Source organism: Poecilia reticulata, linkage group LG13, assembly GCF_000633615.1.
Source record: "Poecilia reticulata strain Guanapo linkage group LG13, Guppy_female_1.0+MT, whole genome shotgun sequence".
Lineage (NCBI taxonomy): Eukaryota > Metazoa > Chordata > Actinopteri > Cyprinodontiformes > Poeciliidae > Poecilia > Poecilia reticulata.
The window spans coordinates 14,657,422-14,680,698 of record NC_024343.1 but is presented as its reverse complement, the minus strand read 5'-3'; the positions used below and the strand labels follow the sequence as shown (position 1 = coordinate 14,680,698).

The 23,277-nt window shown below is 41.6% G+C and overlaps 3 protein-coding genes across 4 annotated transcripts in view; 1 reads left to right on the top strand and 2 right to left on the bottom strand.

The window, feature by feature from the left end:
* Positions 1 to 10,871, bottom strand: part of unc119a1 (unc-119 lipid binding chaperone a1) — a 24,882-nt gene extending 14,011 nt beyond the window's left edge. The window contains exon 1 of the mRNA XM_008425595.2: positions 10,530 to 10,871. Within this exon, the coding sequence (XP_008423817.1) occupies positions 10,530 to 10,653 (124 nt within the window). The 5' untranslated portion in view covers positions 10,654 to 10,871. The remainder of the gene's footprint in view (positions 1 to 10,529) is intronic.
* Positions 10,872 to 12,318: 1,447 nt separating this feature from the next.
* crybb1l3 (crystallin, beta B1, like 3) lies at positions 12,319 to 17,030 on the bottom strand. 2 transcript variants are annotated; one of them, XM_008425587.2, is made up of 6 exons: positions 16,889 to 17,030; positions 15,660 to 15,733; positions 15,468 to 15,586; positions 14,462 to 14,594; positions 14,044 to 14,186; positions 12,319 to 13,174 (listed from the first exon to the last, which is right to left on the bottom strand). In XM_008425587.2, the coding sequence occupies exons 1-6, from the start codon at positions 17,013 to 17,015 to the stop codon at positions 13,006 to 13,008; spliced, it is 765 nt and encodes a 254-aa protein (XP_008423809.1). In that variant the 5' UTR covers positions 17,016 to 17,030; the 3' UTR covers positions 12,319 to 13,005. The 2 variants fall into 2 exon arrangements, with proteins under 2 accessions (XP_008423809.1, XP_008423810.1); XM_008425588.1 differs by lacking the exon at positions 16,889 to 17,030 and adding an exon at positions 16,751 to 16,878.
* A 1,882-nt stretch (positions 17,031 to 18,912) lies between these two features.
* cryba1a (crystallin, beta A1a) lies at positions 18,913 to 22,322 on the top strand. Its single transcript, XM_008425586.2, has 6 exons — positions 18,913 to 19,020; positions 19,369 to 19,435; positions 19,545 to 19,663; positions 19,767 to 19,908; positions 20,134 to 20,276; positions 21,769 to 22,322. Exons 2-6 carry the CDS (start codon positions 19,397 to 19,399, stop codon positions 21,914 to 21,916), a joined length of 591 nt encoding a protein of 196 aa, XP_008423808.1. The 5' UTR covers positions 18,913 to 19,020; positions 19,369 to 19,396; the 3' UTR covers positions 21,917 to 22,322.
* Positions 22,323 to 23,277: the final 955 nt, after the last annotated feature.

Genomic DNA, 23,277 nt, shown 5'->3' with positions numbered 1-23,277 from the left:
TTCCCGTAATTTAACAGTATTTTATTTCAAATTTTTCCGTAAAAAACAGGGAAATGTCCTGGTAATTTTCTGCCAATACATTTTTTTGTTTTTTTGCGGCATTTCCAGCAGAATTTTTCTGTAATTTAACAGTTTTCCCCCCGTAATTTAACATATACACACTGTTAAATTTTGGCCCACCACCACCACTTCAGGTGACATTTCCCATATTCTCAAACTCAAAGCTTGACATGTATGGGGCAACGTGAGAGTTCATCTATTAAACTGACTGAAGATGAAGACATAAACTAAAAGCTGGATCATAGACATTTTTAATAGGCGTATTTGTGAGCCTGCCTCTTTTGATTAAATTGAAAATAATGTCTGATTTTTGTACACCTTTTCTTCTGGTTAACTTCGAAAGCGAGCTGTTATTATTACAGGTTAGTTTTCTAAACTACAAAAAAGTAACTGATAGGGAAGCTCAAAAGAGAAAAATTGAACTGATATTGTTATCCAATAGTAACACTGCTGTTATGCCAGATTTGCCAATACTTTATTTTGTTACATTTTTTTATACGATTACTCGATTAATTGTAAGAGTAATCGATAGATTACTCGATTATTAAAATATTTGTTTACAATAGCCCTAATTATATAAATAAAATAGCATTTATAGGGGATCGGGGGGATTAATGTCTGTCCTTCGCCCCCCTCCTTCTACAGCCAGACCTCCTCCCCCTTCTTGCAATACGCCGTCCGTCCAGCATACCCAGACCGGCCCCACCCTCTTCGACCCCTCACACTTCTAATGGTACACTAGCCCCCCCTCAATGTCTCTTCTTCACTCCCTCCTTCTTTGCTTCCCCCAACCCCCAACTCCTCTAACGATATGTCAGCCCCCCACCTTCTCTCCTTCTTCTTCGAACCCCTTCTAATTATACTCTAACCCCCCAGTCTGCATGTTAACGTCTCTCCTTCGCCCCCCTCCTTCTACAGCCAGACCTCCTCCCCCTTCTTGCAATACGCCGTCCGTCCGGCCCCCACAGCACTCAACGGTACGCTAGACCGGCCCTGCCCTCTTTGACCCTACACACTTCCAATGGTACACTAGCCCCCCCTCAATGTCTCTCCTTCACTCCCTCCTTCTTTGCTCCCCCCACCCCCCAACCCCTCTAACGATATGTCAGCCCCCCACCTTCTCTCCTTCTTTGAACCCCTTCTAAGTATACTCTAGCCCCCCAGTCCGCCACCGTTCCCTCGGCCCCCCATTCTGACTCTTCAGTAAGCTCTACCCACCTTGTTCTGACTGTAAAAGCAGATGACTAAAAGTTTCCGGTATTCTCAGATTGAAAACTTGCAAGCACTCTTAAGGCCATAATCATCCACTCCCGTAAATTGTGAAGTTCTGCTGAAGAAACACATCCGGATTTGACACTTCTGACAACGTGTCACTCCGTTGGCGAGAAAAAATCCTGAAAACACCATTAGGCATGAGGACTCAGAGGCAGGCCCTGACTCGGAGGCAGGCCTGACTCTGAGGCAGGTCCTGTCTCAGAGGTCTTCCTGACTTGGAAGCAGGTCCTGTGTTGGAGGTCTGTCCTGACTCGGAGGCAGGTCCAGTCTCGGAGGTAGGTCCAGACTCTGAGGCAAATCCTGACTCGGAGGAGGGTCCTCACTTAGAGGCGGGTCCTGTCTCGGAGGCGGGTCCTGACTCGGAGGAGAGTATTGTCTAGGAGGAGGGTCCTGTCTCAGAGGCAGGTCATGTCTCCGAGGCGGGTCCTGTCTCGGAGGCGGATCCTGACTCGGAGGCGGGTTCTGTCTTGGAGGCGGGTCCTGTCTCGGAGGTGGGTCCTATCTCGGAGGTGGGTCCTATCTCGGAGGCGGGTCCTGACTCGGAGGCAGATTCTGTCTCAAAGGCGGGTCCTGTCTCGGAGGCGGGTCCTGACTCTGAGGCGGATACTGTCTCTGAGGAGGGTCCTGCCTCTGAGGCGGATTCTGTCTCGGAGGCGGATCCTGTCTCGGAGGCGGGTCCTGTCTCAGAGGCGGTTCCTGACTCGGAGGCGGATACTGTCTCGGAGGCAGGTCCTGTCTCGGAGGCGGGTCCTGTCTCGGAGGGGGGTCCTGTTTCAGAAGAGGGTCCTGACTCATAGGCGGGTCCTGTCTCGGAGGCGGGTCATGACTCGTTGGCGGGCCCTGTCTTGGAGGCGGATCCTGTCGCGGAGGCGATTCCTGTCTCGGAGGCGAGTCCTGTCTCTGAGTCGGGTCCAGTCTCGGAGTCGGGTCCTGTCTCTGAGGTGGGTCCAGTCTCGGAGGCGGGTCCTGTCTCTGAGGCGGGTCCAGTCTTGGCGGCGGTTCCTGTCGCTGAGGTGGGTCTAGTCTTGGAGGTGGGTCCTGTCTCGGAGGCGGTTCCTGACTCGAAGGTGGGTCCTTTCTCCGAGGCTGATCCTATCTCGGAGGTGGGTCCTGTCTTGGAGGCGGGTCCAGGCTCGGAGGTGGGTCCTGTCTCGGAGGTGGATCCAGACTCGGCAGTGGGTCCTGACTCGGAGGTGGGTCCTGAATCGGAGGCGGGTCCTGACTGGGAGGCTGGTCCTGTTTTGGAGACTGGCCCTGACTCCTCCGAGTCAGTACCGACCTCTGAGTTGGCCAAATTTAGAGGCCCAGCTAAGCGTGGACTAAACACAATGTTTGGTCCACTCTTGGTGGGTTCTTGCCTCTCTTCTTCGGTTGAGTCGTCTCCACAACAAGCAGCCTGTTTGATGAGCCCCCATGCCTTTTGAAGAACGGTGTCTCGGAGATTGATTTTTCGTGGTCGTGCCAGGGTTCTCCTAAAGCACTCCACAACCTTGGAAATCACTATTGGGTTGTTGCTTTTTATCATTTTGAAGAGCAGTTCTCTCACTGCATCTTCATTGCCCCAGAGAAGTTGCAAGATGTCTCGGCAGACTTTTCTTTCCATTTTCTCGTAAAAGACAAAATCTATGTCTTTGACTTCTTTCCAGATTTTTGGAGCAAGCTTTCTCTGAACAGGTTCGGTGTGCTTCCTTTTGTAATGCCCATAGCTAGATCTGTAACTAGACTTATAAATCAATCTCCACAGAATATTTTCCACCATAACTCTCCTTTCGTCTTCGGTTCCACGTCTGAAACCCATCCTGTTTGTGTCCCTCAAAAATTGTTCAGGGTCCATGGCTGCCTGAGTATAATCCTCACTCAGGCAGTTTTCATCTGCGTACAAGTCCTCATTAGGAAAAAAAGACATCATTGTCAGCAGCATCATTGTCATGCTGATGACATGCTGATGACATCATTGTCAGCAACATGGCAACTGTTGCTAGGGCTAATAATAGCATGCAGTGAGCATGCGCTATGAAAAAAATAGAATCTGTGGGCACTAAATGCATTATTCACACAAGTCTGAACTGGCAGTGATTTGCGCAGCGTAACAGGACGGCCAGGGAACCATTGGCCCCTCCACTTTACCGCCCTACCCATTTTTATTTGTTATTTGGGTTCCATCTCCTAACAGGCATAGGGCAAAGTGTCAATGGAACCGCTACATCAGTGGTCCTCAACCTTTTTATCATCGCGGACCGGTCAAGACTTGAAAATTTTGCTGTGGCCCAGGGGGGTTTGGGGGGCATGTTGGTGTTCGCGCTAAAGCCTGAATAGGAGACCTCTGCAGATTGTGGCACAGAGATGGAAACAAAGCAGAATAAAGAAGAGTTTGAATTGATACTGGTTAAATTTATTTCAGCTCTTAGTATTTAATAACTAAGTGTTTTTATGGGAATGTGGATCTTTCAGATCAATTTGAGAAGCAATTTTGACAGGTAAACTTAATTTTATTGTGTCATGTAGCACAGGTTGCTGGTCTGCCAGGATGCCTAGGTGGGCCCCATGTGGGGGGAAAGGAGGGCTGATATATGGGTCCCATATGGGTTTGTCCGTGGGTTTCACGGTGGCCCCATATGGGTTTGGCCATGTAGGGCCACAGCCTACATAGGCCCTACATGGGTCCTACATGGGGCCTAAATGGACAAACCCATGTGGGCCCACCACCATGTAGGGCCCATGTAGGCTGTGGCCCTACATGGGCAAACCCATGTGGGCCCACCACCATGTAGGGGCCATGTGGGCTGTGGTCCTACATGGGCAAACCCATGTGGGGCCATCGTGGAACCCACGGACAAACCCATATGGGACCCATATGGTCTGCCCTCCTTTTCCCCACATGGGGCCCACCTAGGCATGCTGGTCTTGATTTGGTCTTGGGTTTGGTGGTCTAGACTACAACTCTGCTATGTGGCTCCTTGGTTCCACGTCGTCCACTGCCAGTTGGATTTCTTTCAAAATAAAAGCCACTAGTGGCAAAAGTAAGTGAAGTTCATGCTGTTCAGACAGGAGACAAGATGTTTCCATCCCTGAAATTATGATGCATAGAATCACATATCTAAGTTACAAAACTATGTTACAGAGTAAACACAATAAAAACATACTTTATCTGTGGCATTGTTCATTAAAATGAAACATTTCTGATGTATTAAAATTAAATACGATCGGTACGCTTAATGATATTAGCAATTAGGTATTAATCAGCAAGTACTTTTACTTTTAATACTTAAGTATTTTTAAAAGCTAGTACATTTTTTTACTTTTACTTAAGTAAAATGCTAATGTGGTACTTTTACTTTTACTTGAGTATATTTTTGTCTGTGTATTTGTACTTTTACTTAAGTACATTTTTGCGTACTTTCTCCACCATTGCAAATAAACACAATGAAGTTTCTGTAATATGACTAAATGTAAAAGGTTCAGGAGGTCCTGATACATTTGCATGACTATTTTTTCCAAATTTCTTTGATACTGTTTTGTAGTTCAATAACTACAAAGACCAAAATGAGGCTTCTTATTAGACATAATGTCTATCAGCAGTGCAGTCTTTCTCAGTAAACTCAGCTGCACTTCTCGAGCCATTCTGTGCTCAGAAACAGTCTGTCTGAAACCAAAGTGGCAGTCTCACAGAGCAGGCCAGCTGCCATATATAGCTCCTTAATCCCTCAGATTAGCCCGGAGTAACAGACTTTTAGCTTCAGGGATTGACTTCACATGCCTTATTCTTTCCATCTGACTCTGAGGCCTCCGATCGATGCCGAGACCTTGTGCTGAAGTCACGTCGGAACATGAGGAAGGACAATGCAAATGTGTGCTGATATATCTTTTAAAAATGACCTGAAGCTGAGAGAGCATCCGGTGAGATGTGGCTGTTTGTGCGATGATGATGATGATGATGATGATGATATACGGTGCACCTGTGACTGACAGGCTGTTTCATGTCTCTCAGCTAAAAGCACCTGTGGGCAAATTGGCAAACAGTGAGGTTCATGGTGGGGTTGCATTCTGTGCACCTGAATGCAGATGAGATTTTTTCCTCTCATCTTTCTCCAAATAACATTACAAAAGAGAGAGAAAACTGTTATTTCCTTGCATAATGACACAAAGTTTAGAGAATTATTGTGAAGCAGAAGGTTAATGACACATGGGTCTTATTTTAAATCTCTTAAAAATGTGGTGTGTATTCAACCACCTTTCTTCAGAGCCATATGATTACTAAATGCAGTCCATTGGTGTGTAATAAATAGTAATCTCAGTGTAAATCCAGCCAGTATGAGAAGGTATCAGATGTTTGCTGGAGAACATCGATGAACAAACAGCATCATGAAAACCAAGGAACACACGAGCCAGGTCAGAAATAAAGCTATGGAGAAGTTTGAAGCAGAGTTAGGTTATAAAGCTGCAGGATTGGAGTTAAATACAGGACAATTCCTTCATTTGTTGGAAATGTCCAGACCTAAATCTTATAGGTCTGGGTCACTCTGGCTCAAGAGCTGAACATCGCCATTCACAGATATTCTTCAATACTTTGATAAATCATCAGCTGTTAAGTAAAAGAAAAACTAAAAAAATCTTACATAATTGTATCTGTAACTCTAGTGGTAAACTTTTAAGTCTTTAATTTGAAAAAAAAAAAAACAAACAAAAAAACTTTGACAACGTGGCTGTGCCTCTGATGTCTCATTCTAAGGGGTCAGATTAGGTTATCTATGTAGTTATACTGCTACAGGCCTAAGCTGCTGTAGACACTTTTCTTCACTTTCTTCTTCTACTACTCTCCAAATTGGGTTATTTGCTATTAAAACTGTTAACCTCATGTTAGAAGCTACACCTGATCTGGGGTTTTATTTGGCTGTGATACTTTTCTGGAGTCGGGCACCGAAACCATCAAACCAGGTTTGCAGAGGTTTTCCTCATAACTCCCCTGATTTAGTTTTGTTTATCTAAGCAATTAGAACATGAAATATATCCACATGTGTGACTATAGCAAAGTCACATATTGTGAACTGATCTATCTGAAGCTATGCTATCCTTTTCGAGTTTTCCCAACCCACCAGCACTCTTAAAATGACTGACCCTCTGTCATCCTAATATTAATAATCCATCTGTTTTTCCTTTATTTCTGCACTGTTATGATGTCCCTTAGATTTGGTTCTTAGTTTATTTCTGTGCCTCATTGTGTGTTTCCTCACAGTTTGGTTTTCATTTATGTTCATATTTTTGTTAGTTCCTTGCTGTTCATTCATTTAGATTTTGCTCATTGATTATTATTTATTATGTATTTAGAATTATGTTCTTTAGATGTTTTTCTCTGTTAGTGTTTATTTAAGTTTCAGGGCTTTCTCCCTCCCTCAGTTTGCCAGTATGCTTCCCTTCCCAGTTGTTTGTCATCTCTCATTTCCTGTGCTGACCCTCTACAGCTACTCGCCTCTGATTAGCTCTTCATATTTCCTTGTCTCCCTCAGTATTTAACCTTCTCATTCTCTTCAATCACTGATGGACTCTACCGTTGTCGTCCCGATGCCTCTGTGCAAACCTGCAAACCCCATAGATTTATACCCTGGTTTCCTCCAAGGTTTTGAATTTTGTTTTCATTAGAAACTTCATTAATTCACTCTAGCAAGTCTCTGCTGTTGGGTGCTTAAACACAAAACCTCCCAAATATGACAATACTTTTGTTTTAACGAGTGGTTATTTGATCTCTGCTTTTCTTTAAATCATCTCACCCAATTGGATATTGTCTCCTTTTCATACCGCTCTCTGTGAACACCCTGGTAAGATTAAAACAGCTGTCTGAGACAATCAGAAAGATGACCGTAGATGAAAAACAATGACCAACATGCCCAGGTTAGAGCATCCAGACAGATTCACCCACTCCAGAAATGTTCAGCTGTAGAACCAGCAACCAGTGACAGGTCATGCTGCCCTGTATCCTTCCACATAGCCAACACCTTTCTGCTGTCTATCAGCACCTTTTAGTATTCTGTCTTCCTCCTTTCAACACCACATGCTGTTTAAATCCATGTGGAAACCGACAGATGAACTACTCAGACAGTGTTCATGTGCACTCGCACATAAAAAGCTATTTACAGCTGGCAGAGGACAAGATGATGGGTGCAACACAAAAATCTTCCAATGCCAAACTGAATGAAGGCAGAAAGACAATGCGGTAAAATAAAATAAAATAAAAATATATATATATTTTTAATTGGATCAGCTAAAAAAAAATGTAAAAAATCAGCAGTACAACTCTTTGTTGACGGCAATGAACACCATCATTAATTATGCGTCATGTAAACATGAAGGGTTGCAGGATGGTACTGCGCAGTATTAAACAACAAATCCCACCAAATTAAGTTCAGACATAAGGATTCTGAAAGCATGGCTCTCGGATGATTATTTTACATTTCTTGCCATTGAAGTAGTTATCTGTGATGGACATACCATGAATTTGCTGCTCTGATGTACATTTGTTTTCTCGGCAGGCTGTGGGTTGATGAGGTTTGAAATGTGAGTGTGTTGCACAATGAAGCTGGGCTTGTTAGGATCTGGAGTTACCTGAGTTTGTTTTTTTTGTCTTATCAGTTTTTGTGTTCCTCAATCTGGGCTCAGATTGAGGAACACAATCTGAGTTTTTTTTTTATTAGTTCTGCCTTGTTTCCATTTCCACTTCAGTTCTTCCTGAGTGAATCTAGTCGTGTTTATTTATTGTTCTAGTCATTCTTTGCCACTTAAGTTTAATTATGTTTCTTTAGTTTAGTTATTCTACAGTGTTAGATTTATTTCATGCTCCTCTGTGTCCTCTCCCTCGCCCCCTGAGCCACTTTCTCTCTCCCTCTCCTCAGGTTGCCTCCTGCTCCCTTCACTCACACTTGTAACCGTTAGCTCATCAGCCTAGGTCTTTTGCTCAGCATTCAACCTCCAGAGTATTTAAATTACTTAATTCTCAGTCACTCCTTGCCGGTTCCTCTCATCTACTCCCATATTTTCCTTCTCGTCTCTCCCTGCTGGATTGTTTCCTATAGATTTTTAGTTTGTGTTTCTGCCCTGTTTACCTGTGATTTTTGTTTTTCTTAATTTTTTCATTAAACTATTCATCTTTAACGCCTCTGCCGCTCTGCATTTGGATCCATCATCAGACACACATTATGACAGTGCTGCTTCAAAATGATGCCTTTTATGTCAGGAATCTACCGATTCTTGATGATCTCTCTCACCGAACAACAATAAACAAACTTGTTCTGGGATAAAGTGTGTGTTTTTCGTGTGCTCATTAAAAATGGTGGTAATAAATGTTCTTGGTCATCCACAATACAAATGAAAAAATAATGTAGGAAGCAGAGCAGCACCCTTTGACAATTAAGATCAAACTAAATTCTAGTTTTACTTTTTTGATTAAATCCTTGAAAAATGCTGAATTAATGCTGTATCTTCATACCTTATCTTTAACTGCACTTAATAATTACCTGTTTGCATCACTTCATTGCACAATGCTGTGTTACAGCCATCCTGACATAATCCAGATTACATGTCAGTGGAGAGCAGAGATTACCACACCATCATGAGTGATTTAGGATTTATCACACTGATGAGACGCCGGTGTTCCTTCTCCGCTCAGAGGTGGTAAATTGCAGAGAGACGACTGTCTGAAGGTTAAACCTCTACACTGAAGTGAGTTTGGCTCTGAATCCAAACATCACTTCCTACTGCTTACATGGATGAATTTATATGAACAGCTAATAAATTATACAAACTTCCAATTTCCTGTGCTTTAAATAAACTTCTGAAAATATTGAAAATAAAACCAAGGTAAATAATGATTTTGTTTCAAATATTTTCATGAAATATTTAAATCAAGTTTGGCTTACAACTCTGATGCAAAAATGTGTCTACTGTTTGTTTCTTGAGATCCTAATGTGACACGATCATAATCTTTACGAAAATAAAACATTCTCCTAAAATTATACAATTTATTATTAGAACTGCAGTATTAAGGTCTGATAATATTGAGCTCAGTATGTAAGCTTAATATATAAGCTTATATATGTATATGGCTTCAATGATGGGCCTCAGAAGATGGGATTAAACTTTAACTTCATGATTTTTCTGCAGTGTTACATTTTACATTTTTGGACATGAGCTGAAGAAAGTGGACTCCAACATTTACCTTTCTTTCCAAGCACTAATCTGCCATCCCTTAATCCTGATTTGCAACTGACTGAAACCCCAAACCAGTGAATCTGTGTTTTCTTTCTGTCTGCTCAAACTTCTCAAACACTAAACCAGCTGCAGCAGATGGAGGCCCAAACGCATTCTGCATGCTGCCGGTTTCTTCTTAATAAAAGAGAGCTCTTGCTTTCCACTGTCACCACGGATAAAAGATTGTGACTCCGTGCAGTTGACTGGACTTTCTTAGATAATGTCATTATTGTAAACTGAATATGACCTCATAGCATTGTAACTGGATCAAACTGAACTGTGTGTAGCTGAATTTGAATCTGTAGCATACCTGGAATCATTTGACTGTATATTTCCTAGTTCTAATAGAATTTTATAAAAAATCTGTAAGTGAGCGTCAAGGTACTTATGAATTAAGCATTTGCACAAAACAACTTAGTCTCTTAATACCTAAGTGATGAAAGATCCTCTTGGTTTGAAATCGTAAAGGTCCAGCCCTATTATGAAATATTGAAATGTTTCCATAATATAATAAACAGCAGAGGGGTGGCACGCGCGCACACACACACACACACACAGCTCTTGTTTCTCTGTTCCATCTGGGAGCTGTCTGCACTATCAGCTATAATTAGTAGATCACATCCCAGGCCACCTGTTACCTCAGAGCTGCAGGTGTGGTAAGATGAGCTAGAGTTTAGTCTTGGAGGGAAACCTCAGATCTCAAAAAGCAGCAATAAATTTAAACAAACAATGCACACTTATCATTACCAGCAGGAAAACTTGCAGTGCACAGAAATTGACGGTGAAGATCCACCTGCTCACTGTTGCAGACTGGTTCAAATGCTTTTAGTCTTATTGAAAGCTGTCGCTGTCCATGGTAGTAACCTTCCTCAAGAGAGGCAATAAGCATATAATCAGGCTCATAGCGGAGCAGCAGTTAAACCCTCGGTTTTCCTGAAAGCATTCCGGTTACTCACTCTCTGTGATCTTCTGCAGTCCCAGCACATCCTCTGGTGTTATAACTGTGTTCTTGCGCAGCTCTTCTTCGGTTCTAACCGGGATGCCCATGTCTGATGAGTTGCAGCCGTGCTGCACTTTCATGTCCAGCCGGAGAGGGTTGCAGCGGGGAACTGACCGAGGCTCTCTTCCTCTCGACGCTCAAACAGATTTACTTGGCGCCGGAAGCCTTCAGAGGCGCGATGTCAAACAAGCTCTGCGCTGTTACCAGAATAACTCGTTCTCCATGCCTCCTCCTCCCCTTCACGATCCAGTAGGAAATAAAAATCAGCTCTCTGCTCCCTCTCCGCCGCCCTCCCTCCCGCACGCTGGGCTCATCAGCTCTTTCACAAGCTATTTAATCCAAATCCCGTTTTAAAGCGAGCACGGTGCGCTGCTCCGCGGCTCTGCTCCACTTCACCACCAACACTGCCTACCTTACAGGAGTCTTTTCTCTTGTTGACTTTGCGTCACGGCTGCACTAAACAGAGGGATGAAATGAAACATCACAATACATTCTGTTCTTCTAATGTTCACTCAAGTTCAATCCTTCCCTCCCCTCTTACCCTTTCCCCTTGCGTAAAGTTTAAAAATATGTCAAAATAGAAATAAATTGGTATCTAACTGACATTGGCGATGGATGTATAATTAACTTTTTTAGCTTTATGTCATGCTACATAGTTATTCCCTCATCAAAAACACACCTGGGGTGTTGCTTTGATTCCTCACTGCATGTTTGAGGAATCCTTGAATCTCCTGTTGCAGCCATTCAAGGCTGTCTTAACAAATTGCTCTCCCAAAGCGCCGCCTGTACTCCCACAAAGCTCCTCCTCGGAGTTGTAGTCTCCAGCTTCCAGCACATCAGCAATTAGCAAATACCTGGTGGAATGGTGTATCTGCTGAGCTCATTATAGGAACTACTTCTCTATCCTACGCGCCTGAAAACAGCTATAAACATCATAATTGAGGACTATTGTAATGAGCCTCTCAAAGACAGAGGGGCCCAATTTCAAGCTATTAATTGCAAAGTAAATTTTTTTTTAAAGTCATATTTATACATAATTTTTACAACACCTGAAGTTAACATAGTGACTTGATTGTGCTATAAAATGGCACTATGAGCCTGGAAAATACCTAACTTTTAACCCACACCCTTCAATAAGTACTTTTAGTATTTCCTTTGTTCTCGATAAAAATGACAGTAAGTCATCTTTACATTTAGATACTGCACACGTATAGCCTTATAGGAGACTTCTTAATTACATGAGACATTTTACTGTTTTCCTCCAATTTATGACAATTTTTAATTTATATGCAATGTTGTTTTAGCAAGTGAGCTGCAGTAAAACAAATGCTTTTGAGATAATACCACAATACTTAAAGAGAGCTCACTGGAAGGAATTTATTTATGTGATTAGGTAGTTCAATGGGAAATCAAATATGTCAGCTGAAATGCAGGAAAAACACCTGGTTATTTAGGAATTTATCATTTTGAGGCTTCCTATTCAAATTTTAAAAACTGCCTTTGTCCACAGTTAATCTATGATAGTATAAAGTAAAAATATGAAAAATAATTATGCAATGTTTTGCTTATGTAATGTATATTCCTTTGCAGCCAAATTATTCAAAAACATAAACACAGGTATAGCTGTAACCAACACACTGATGAATTGTATCAACAGCTTACAAAAGGACATCTTGGCCTCTGGCCTTTAAATACGAACATAAAAACAGTTAAGAAAAATTAAAAAAACAAACAAACAAAAAAAGTAGTTTTGAGATATTTATTCATTTATTTAGTTTCCATTGGAAAGTTTTCAGATGCCAGCATCCCTGAGAAAATGTAAAATGAAAAACTTCGGGACAGCCCCAAACATGTGGGCAGAAACAAGCTGGAAAAAGGTTTTAGTTTCAAGCAATCGCAACCCTGCACAGCTTTCTTCTTACCGTCCTCTGACTGTGAGACACTCCGGTTAATTCTTGGAGATGAGGAGATAGTGCCTCCCCCTGCCTTGCAAACTTACTGCAGTGCGGATCTGAGAGCTGTCCATGGTAGCGCTCTGTGATTAACCTTTTTTTTTTTTTAAATGGTGGATCCTCAGAGAGGGGGATGTCCCCATGCTGAACAGGCATCCTTGCATCAGTTCAGTTTGGATAGCATAAGCAAGCAAGTAATCAAGGAACTTTAATGCAAAAAAAAGACCTTTTAACACATGCTATTAATACCCTATCAACCCCAATTCAGACACAGGACAAAATATTTTCTATTTTTGCTGTCTTATGGGTGAGTGTTCCTTCTGGGATTTTTCTCACAGAGTAATTCACTGACCTTCATACTTTCAATTGTTTCACTGAACGTAATAGAAGAAACAAAACGTGTCTAATTGTCCTTTAGAAGAACCTCCACAGACAGATCTCAACTTTCGCTGCACTTAACTCCCAGTCCGTCTCACTCGTCTACGCGTTCATCTCGAAGCAGCCCCGGCGGTGCGTCTGCATGTCTCTCACCCTGCGGATGGACTGGATCTGGGGGTGGTGGGCTCCCCAGTCGTTCCAGTGCTTGAAAGGTCCCAGTTCTAACACGTACTGGTAGCCACGGTAGCCGGGATACTGGTAACCCACCCACCTGCATGAAGAAGCAAAGAGGAACAGATATTACTTACGTTCATGCTTAAGTTTATGTTTAATTTGGATGGATGTGTGTAATATTGTGCTTGCAAAATCAGTTTTGTACCTTGCACTTTTTAAGTATCATTAAAACAACAAATTTCATTCATCATAGCATTTTATTGGGATTTTTTTATGACTGACCAACATGAAAGTTTGAATAAATGTGAATTTGAACATAAATGATATATGGGTTTCAAAATGTTTTATAATTAAAAGTCTGAAAAATGTGATGTTACATTTAGACCTCTTAACTCTGAAAATCATTATTCAAGTTCAAAACTTTTCCTTTACAATTACCTAATTAATAAAATAGAGTCCATCTATGTGTAATCTGACGCCAGTATAACTTTGACTCTGATAGTCCTAAATAAGAGTTCAATCATTTTCTTTCAAACTCTGGTAATTATTAAGCAGAGCTCACCTGTGTGTAATTTAATCTCTGTTTTAATCCAGTTTAGAAGAAACAGAACAGCTAATATCAACAGACAGATAAAGCTGTGGAGAAGTTTAAAGTAGGTTTAGGTGATAAAACAAAATCTCAGATTGGAAAAGTATTGCAGATAAACCTACCAAGACAAAGCGGTGCACCAAAACAGACGGTGGTCTAGACTCTTTGTAAAACTTTAAAATTGTGAAGAATAGAAACCTACAGGTAATTTTCTATTTATTTTACAATTATACTCTCATTTCTTTGGCCCTTCTTTGTCAAATCCTTTTACTATGTATCAGGGCAAGAGCAAGTGCTAACATTAGGGCACAGATAACTAGTAACCATAAACCAGATAGACAAAAGTAACATTAAGGAGAAGATCGGTAACGGCTTACGTTCCACCGGTGACCTGGATGCTGCCGACACGGTCCTGGAAACCATAGGACCACAAGCTTGGGATATCCTCATCACACACTTCCATCTTACGGCCTTCAAAGTTTGCACATTCATACAGACAAATCTTGTGGTCTTGTGGATCCTAAAAAAGAAAATACATTCACCTTTCAGTGAGTTACCTCTTTGCTGTAGATATGTTTGATCCTTTAAATAGAAAGCAAGATTGCACATTTTAGAATATCACCTAATAAAAAAACCCCTTCTAAGTAAAAATAATCTCAAGTCTAAAAATAAACTCTTGAAAACATCTAATCAAAAGCACAATGCATCAAATAAAAGTTGGATTGATGAACAAGAAAAATGATGGTGTTGATGATGGAAACAGAGATGGATAAAAATAGGACGGTGACAACACACCATTCGAACGGGCCTGACTGACATCATGCGGTCGCACCGGTAGCTGTTGGACCAGGTATCCCAGCGGGGGTACTCGCCCTTCTCCAGCATGAACATCTCACCGGTCATGTTCTGCTGCTCGTAGCCAACCCAGCTGGATGGTCAGAAAGACAGGCATGTTAGCATGTGTTGGGGAAAATGTACATTTTCTTAGGAAGCATCTCAGCAAAGGACCGGCATGGTGGTTGATATGTAATGTCATGGACTGAGTATTTCCAAAACTGTTGTCTATTATGATTTTTACACACAACCATCAATTAGATTCACACAGAATTATCTGAAAAACAGAGATTTTTCCTGTAGGCAGCAGTTTTGAGGATAGAAATGTCTTGTTGATGCCAGAGGGCAGAGGAGAACGAGCAGACTTTCTTAAGGTGACAGGAAACCAACATTAGATGAAATAAACAGCTGTTCAATAACTGAATATGCAACTACACATTGAACCCTTAAGCAGATGGGCTAAAGACCAAACCTGCATCACTCATGTCGGCCAAGAACTAGAAATTTGTTTGGCCTTTCACATAAAACCCATTGTAAATTACAACTGGTCCAAAATGCAGCAGGCTGTATCATCACATGAAGCCATTAATCACACCTATTCTACATCTATGCTCCATTGGAGTCCCATTAACATCAAATCTTACCTTCAAAGCTGTCCACAACCTCACCCCTCCATATCTCTCTGATTTTCTTCAGATTTTTCACACCTCAGATCCTCTTCCTCCATTCATCTCGCTGTACCCCGCTGCTCGCCTTGCCCTTGACCACATGGTCGCTCTCCCAGTTGGTCTCACTAACAGACTCACTGCCACATTCACCAAAACTGGACAATCTATGCCACAAGAATAAAGGAAGTCCTGCAGGCAAATTGGGCTCCAGCGCCGTTCTCAAAAAGTGTACTAAACGAAGCATTTGGTGACTGTGTGTTACATTGAGGCATAGTCAGTGAGACAGTTTGGTGACTTACGGTCCACACTCCACCCTGATGGAGCCAATTCTGTCAAAACCCTTCTCACACAGTTTAAGGCACTCTCCAAACAGGTCCATCCTGCGGCCTTGGAAGTTTTCATATTCATAGAGGTATATCTGATGAAAAAAAAAAAAATCAATTTAGATATTTTATTTGCTTTCTTGGACTATTTTCTGTTTTTTGAAGTACCTTGTGATTGCGTAGGCCAATGGCAGGGTGACTGCCAATGCTGCCCTGAACACCTGAGTGAGACATGATGAAGTCTGAAGAGAAAGCAATAATATGAATCACCATTACATGCAACAAGGAGAGTAAGGAAGTATGTCACTGTCTACTGAAGCTGTTTTCCTGTTGAAATCAATCTGTGTTGAAACTGAGATGCGACAAAGCTGTTAAACCTCTTAAATATGATCAGGATGTTCAGGTGCAAACAGAAAGTAGGCCCATTGCCTGGGGTTCCCTGAGAATAATCTAACTCAGGTGAGACTGATGACATCAAGATGCCTTTTCAATATGGTGAAAATTCTTTATGCGACCCACATAATGCTCAAAAAATGAAATATATTTTGTTTGTGCACACATGCATGCATTTAAAACCACATGTAATGTGTATAATTTTGCTTGTTTAAGCTATACCAAAACTTCTACAAATGTCTGCACAGAACTGCTGTTTTCCTGTAACTTTGGCTGCTCATGTTGCTCTGCTGCATCTGCAGAAATAAAACATACTATTAAATACTCACACAGGTTTTGTACCTCTCCTCCTGTGTTCTGTTTAAGAAAATGAACATGTTGCTCTTTCCTTCCTGAATCACGTTTCACTGGACACTTCTGTAATATCTACTGTAGTAAAAACTTTTGCAACTGAAACATTTGTGATGAGTAACAGAAAGAATTAAGTGACTGTAAATCAATACAATAAATAACCCTTAAGAGTGTTTTCTGTTCTTGCATTTGCTTACAAAAGCCTGAAACCCAAACCAAAGACGGCCTGGGAAAACTCCCTATGCACTCTTTTAAAAGAGGGTGTTATTGATCTCTTCCACATATCTCACCTGGGCAGTGTCATTATAATAACCCTATTGTTAGAAAACGTCAATTTTCTGCTCCAAAAAGTGATATTATTTCTTGAACATTTTCTGAACATTTCTTAGAAATAGAAACAAATTTGTCACGTCTGGATCCAATTTCTTCTCACTCGTCCCTGTTGATTTTATCTTATGGTAGCAGATTAGGATTAAATAATGCACTAACGTATTTTATCTGAGTTATCCACCTACTCAGTCCAAGGTTATAGCATGAGAAATAGTCCGTTCTGGCTCGGTTGTTTCAGTCCGCTGAGTGAGCAAACCACAGTATCCTGCCTAGCATCCTTGCATTTCTACCAGAGACAGAAGACCTGGGGTCTGGACACTTACAGTCACAGCTGAAGGCTGAAATGGACCGATCTTTGAAGACAGTGATGGACGGAGGCCTTCTGAGTGGGGATATATATATATAGACATTCACCTCCAGAGCGAATCTATGAAGGCCAGATTCTGACATCTCATTGGCTCAGAGCTGCTGGGAGCACGGTGATGGGTCAAAGGTCACTTTGTTAATCCATTGGTGATCTGTGCTCAGTCAGCAGCAGGGTCTTTATTGTATGGCCCCATTGTTGGGGGCTGAGGACAGTCACTGCCATCAGCAGAAAGTTGGTGACACACAAAACCCACACTGAACTCTCTGCTTTAGGTTTTGAACCACACCATAACATTTTTCCATTGTTGAATTAAACCTCCTGCCGCTTCCAACAGCTATTATGTATATAATTTTTATGGATCTTTTACACCCCACATTATTTTTTAAAGTTTTTCTCTCATGTTTGCGGCTAAGCCTTTGAGCTGTGGGACGGTAAATGTGCTGACTATAGGATTGGCATCAGTGTTTTTGTTCAGGCAGGGGACTTCTGGTCACGGTGCTGAAGTGCCCCTGCTATAATTGGGCCTATATCAAATCCACACAAAAAATATTAAGAGAGTGATAAAAAAATTTAAAAAGAAAAATATGTTAAAATGTAAACTGAAAACAAGTGAGCAACTGAGACGTGGTCAAGTTAAATTGACAAAATAAAACATTCAGGTTTTAGGAAAACTGGTTCCACAGCACAGAAGCATAAGATAAATTCTACCTACTTTTTAGAAAGCACTTGATGAACAGGCCTCCAGACTGAGTTAGATTTTTCAAACCTTATTTGCGACTAAAGGTTGGTCTGTTAAGTAAAACTTTTGTTGTCATTAACCATTTGTTTTTTGTTTTTTTCAGTTTCATCACTTACACCCAGATGTACTAACACATCTGTAGAATCATGAAATCCATAAATAGCAGCTTTTCTTACAACAAAAAGTAGGCTAAAAGATCTCAGAAAGCAATACATTAAATATTCAAACACCATAAATACTTTTCATCCGTTTTAGTGCACATCAATTACAAAGATCGATGAAATTGAACTACTCATCTTCATCGCAATTAATTTGGTTCGCATAAATTGATGTCAAAATGTAATCTGATTGCCAATCAGGATCACAATGAGAAATTTTAGTCTAATTACCAGAAAGGGATGATGTTTTGGGAGCATTGGGGACGGAGGAAAAAAAAAACACATTAAAAGTAACAAATAAATAACGTGAACCACAGGATTAACTTAAAATACAGAACTCAGAAAAAACTAAACTCAAAATCCTCCAGATCATGAAATAAAAGGTTCTGGGTTCGATTCCCGACCCCGGTCTTTCTGCATGGAGTTAGCATGTTCTCCCTGTGCATGCGTGGGTTCTCTCCGGGTMCTCCGGTTTCCTCCCACAGTCCAAAAACATGACTATTAGGTTAATTGGTCTGTCTAAATTGCCCCTAGGTGTGAGTGTGTGTGTGCATGGTTGTGTGTCCTGTGTGTCTCTGTGTTGCCCTGTGACAGACTGACGACCTGTCCAGGGTGTACCCCACCTCTCTCCCGGAACGTTAGCTGGAGATGGGCACCAGCAACCCTCCCGACCCCACTGAGGGCCAAGGGTGTCAAGAAAATGGATGGATGGACTGTGTGTGTGTGTGTGTGTATCCTCTCATGTGGTAGTCAATGCATGACAGAGCGAGTGTGCTAAGTGCTAAATGCACACATGCTCTGTCGTGTTGAGTGTGACGCTCTGATCGCCAACAATCACAGCGCAAGATGGACTTTTCTTGTCATGACCAAACTGTAACGATCTGTTTCCTGAACTCTGCTGTGCCAGAACTCGGCCCGGCCCATTGGACACGAAACACTTGGAACTTCTGCTTATTTGCACTGGGCACAGTGCCCTCCGTTCAGTCCAGCTGCAGCTCACTAAAGCCCAACAGCTCAGTACCGAACAATGAACGGGACCAGCAATGTGCTGACTCCTGTCCCGACCCATACCGGTCCAGTTGCATCTCGGCACCAGCATGTATAAATAGGTCCGTTCAGTTTGGGGTTAGGACGTCGTTTTTTTGTGAAGTCCCTGTGAGAACTGAGCGCCAATATTTATTGGGCAGTCAGGTAAGCTTTCTATCTTAGTTCTTAGTGTGCAGACAGGTGACATTTTTTTTTTTTTGCACCTTTTCTGCACCATCACTCTGCTGAGTCATATAGACAGGAAGATGCACACATACGGACTGTGTACAGGCAGCACACTTAGCCATAGAGTTTGCATCCAACCTGCAAGCATGAGGATGAAGTTTAAATCACATGTGGATTTAGATTTATGTCCGATGACATAATTTTAGTTGAAACTGCATTGATGCGAAACCTTTTAAATAAACATAAAACATAAAATGTAGGTGGCATAAATAAATATTAAAGTACGACCTAGCTGTAAGCCCTCCTCACATATTTTCTGTTCTAAAGGCAAATCTTCACTGAAATCCACAGTAGCATGGCTCTAAATAATCCCACCCCTCTGGGACCATGGAAGGTGAGTGAGATCATTCGTCACATTGCCAAAAGTGGATTTCATTCTTTAAAATGTCATGCCTAATTCAATAAAAGCCACCATGGTGCGTGCACATGCATATTCTCTCTAGATCACAGTTTATGACCAGGAAAACTTCCAGGGCAAACGTCTTGAGTTCACCTCGGCCTGCCAGAACATCATGGAGTGCAGCGTCGACAACATCCGCTCCCTCAAGGTGGAGTGTGGGGCGTAAGTGAGACAAAAACAAGAAATGTTGATTAATAGTCTCCTTTAGCCTTTTTTAAAAAAAAATGATTTATTTGAAACGTTTGTGTCGCTTGTCGGCGAACAGCTGGGCAGGATATGAGCACTCCAGCTTCTGTGGACAACAGTTTGTGCTGGAGAGGGGAGAGTATCCTCACTGGGAGTCGTGGAGTGGCAGCAACGCCTACCACATTGAGCGGATGATGTCCTTCCGGCCCATCTGCTCCGCTGTGAGTTTCTCTCCCGAATCGACAGCTTTAGCTTGCTCGCAGATATTCAGTGATGATTAAGTGATGAAGGAATCGCAATACTCCCAAACAAAGATGAACTCAAATTGCGAAAAACTAAGACAAATATGAAGAAAAGTAAAATGAAGAAAATATGAAGAAAAGTAAAATGAAGAAAATATGAAGAAAAGTAAACTTCGCTAAGCTGACTGTTTTGTGTGTAAGCAGAACCACAAGGAGTCCAAGATGGTGCTGTTTGAGAGGGAGAACTTCATAGGTCGCCAGTGGGAGATAAACGATGACTACCCCTCCCTGCAGGCTATGGGCTGGAGCAACAATGAGATCGGATCTATGCAAGTTCAGAGCGGAGCGTAAGTCTTCATTTCTAAAAGTGAACAATCTAATGGCAGCTGAAGACACGACTAACAGCCCATGTTACGTAGCAGGATTGTGCTACTGGACACAAACATTGAAATGTGTCTCTGACTATGAGAGACTGATGTAAAGGGTATTTCTGAGTGTTAAATATGTGTAAATCTGTTTGTAGATCCTTTAAATTCCTAAATATATTGCTAAAATAGTTCTAGTAAGCAAAAAGCGTCTTTCTGCACTGACACGGTTTGCTGACATTTAAATAAGGTATTATGCGTGCGTTTATAGAGGAAGGTCCCACTCATAACTACACACACAACCAAAGTAAAAAGTGTTGTAGCAACATAAACTGAAAAAATACTCTCTACTGAAAGCTGGTGGCTATGAAGAGAGAATAAAAGCACCTGTGGCGACTTTACAGAAAGGAAGGCTTGATGTCACAAAACATAGATTTGATCCTTTCTCTTTGTAATGTTTAAAATCACCTTGCTGATTTAAATACAGAATGCAAACGTTATGACAATGAAGTACTCCAACAAATGCTCTACATGCAAATGTCAATAAGCAGAACCCAAGATAAGTAAATCTGCAAGGAAGCAATTAAGCTGAGGCAATCTCAGGAATCTCTTCCCTGCTTAGTCACGAGGGTCTGAAAGGGTGAGGTAAATGAAGGGGTCTGGAATATAAACAAAAATTAATTTTCTTAAAGTTTATTAAGTACAGTTAAAATATTTTAAGTGGTACATTTATAAAGACAGCATAGAAGTGTTTTGCTAAATGAAACATTTTTAACGTTACTTGGTGCATTTGGTAACTAACAAACAAATGAATTAAAGAGCTGCATGATTTCTCTTTTACAACTTGCTGGCCTCGCTGTGTTAAAAACACCATTCTGACTTAGAGCCTCCAGTCAGGCCCCACATGTGTGATCTGGGGCAGTTACTGCACACACATGCAGGCACACACTTAAACTGAGGAATTTAGCCGAGATTCTGGGGTGCAATAAGATGCAGGCAGGAGACACATACTTAACACACAGCATCCCAACTCCAAATATAATCAGATAGTGGCACAGCTGACAGGTAAATCATAATTTTGTGTTTGGTGCTTATTCACCTACATCAGGGGTGTCCAAAGTCGGTCCTCGAGGGCCGGCATCCTGCATGTTTTAGTTCTCTCCCTGGTTTTACACACCTGGATCAAATGATGGCTCATTAGAGGCCTAAGACTTGCTGAGGAGGTTGTTACAACCACCAGGGAGAGAACTAAAACGTGCAGGATGCCGGCCCTCGAGGACCGACTTTAGGCACCCCTGACCTACATTTATAATGCCACCCAGGGCGGCAAGCCCATATCTAAAAAAAAGCACAATAGAGTTTGGCTGCTCTGACCTGTAAGAGCGTTGTTGTTGGTAGTGGAGGTACTTTTAATTTCTGGCTTATCCTATGCAAAATTTTGCTTGATCTTTTTGCTTTTTCTTTCTCCCTGCAGCTGGGTGTGCTACCAATTCCCAGGTTACCGTGGTTACCAATACATCATGGAGTGCGACCGCCACGGTGGCGAATACAAACACTACAGAGAGTGGGGCTCCCATGCTCAGTCCTTCCAGGTGCAGTCGCTGCGTCGGATCCAGCAATGAGGCCTGCATCCGCCTCTCCCTACCACTCACTCTTTACCTCCTCTTCTTTCTTCTCCCCTTATTCATCTTCCTCCATCCACCCTGTCATTCCTGCACCTTTTGTGGTTTCCCAATTGAGAAGTTAACACAGTGTTTGTTTTGTTGCCAAATAAAAAGCACTTACAAGGGATTGAGAGGAGAGAAAAAAAAACTGACAATGAAGAGAAGCTCTGGACTGATGCCCCAGGAGGAAAGAAGAAAAGGGAAGTGAAAAGCCTGGCAGTGGCAACAGAGCAGCGGAGTCACGCAGGCATTGCTGTGTAACTTCACATGTTTGTGGGTCACTATGGTGACGCCGGTGATGGAAAAAGAAAGAATGGGCAACTTAAAATAAACACAAACTCAAACAGTCGGCTTCTAACCTGCAGAGTGTTGGGATTTCTTTTCTTTAACTGTTGCTTCCATAAATATTTGAGCTGCTCTGCTTTTTTCCTTGAAGCCTTTAGTTGATTGTGAGCTTGAATGACGAGGGTTAATCTTTTATTTTCTTTTAAAGCCACCAAAAAAAAAAAACATAGGGTGAAAATAGATATGACAAAAAATGCAGCCAATGTTGCTGGTAGGACCTGGAACGTATTAGTCACACTGCGAGTGATTGAGACATGCGCTGGTAAATCAAGAACTAAACGGTTTTACCTGAGGTGCACAGCGCCTCTAATTTAAAATTCATGATATAGCACAATGGGTCTCAAAATACAGCATGCAACCTCCACTTTTGTTGATTAGCAGGAACTGAAAAAAAAAAAAGTATCTGACAACAAAACTTATTCAAATTCTCAACACTGTTTCTAAATTCAAGTGCTTCATTATATATGTCCATGTTCTGATGTTTCCTCAGTAGGAAGCTGGAAATGTATCATTTTTCTGTTGTTTTTGAATGCATTAAATAGATTTGTCATCTATAGTACTACGATACTTGCTCAGCTGTAATGTATGAAAAACAAAAAATAAGCAAGTGGGAAGAGTTTATTTATCTCTTTATGACACATTAGTTTTCCAAAACAAGATCAGTTTATTACAAGACTCACTATTGGTTTGTGCCTAATAGAAGGATGGACACATAGTGTTTTTGATTTAGCTGTAGATACATTTTTAAAAATATTTTTTGATGATAATAATATGCAGAAATTGTCATATTTGGGACAATTTTCAAGAGTCTGTAGATGTAATATTAGATTAAACTAATTTTTGTGCTGGCAATTTATTGGAGAAAGAGCCATGATCTGATAAAGATCAGGGTAGAGTGAAGTCTTTCACCCTAAACAGGCAGAAGTATTTGACAAACAAAATATGATGAAATAGATGTTGTTATATATACCATC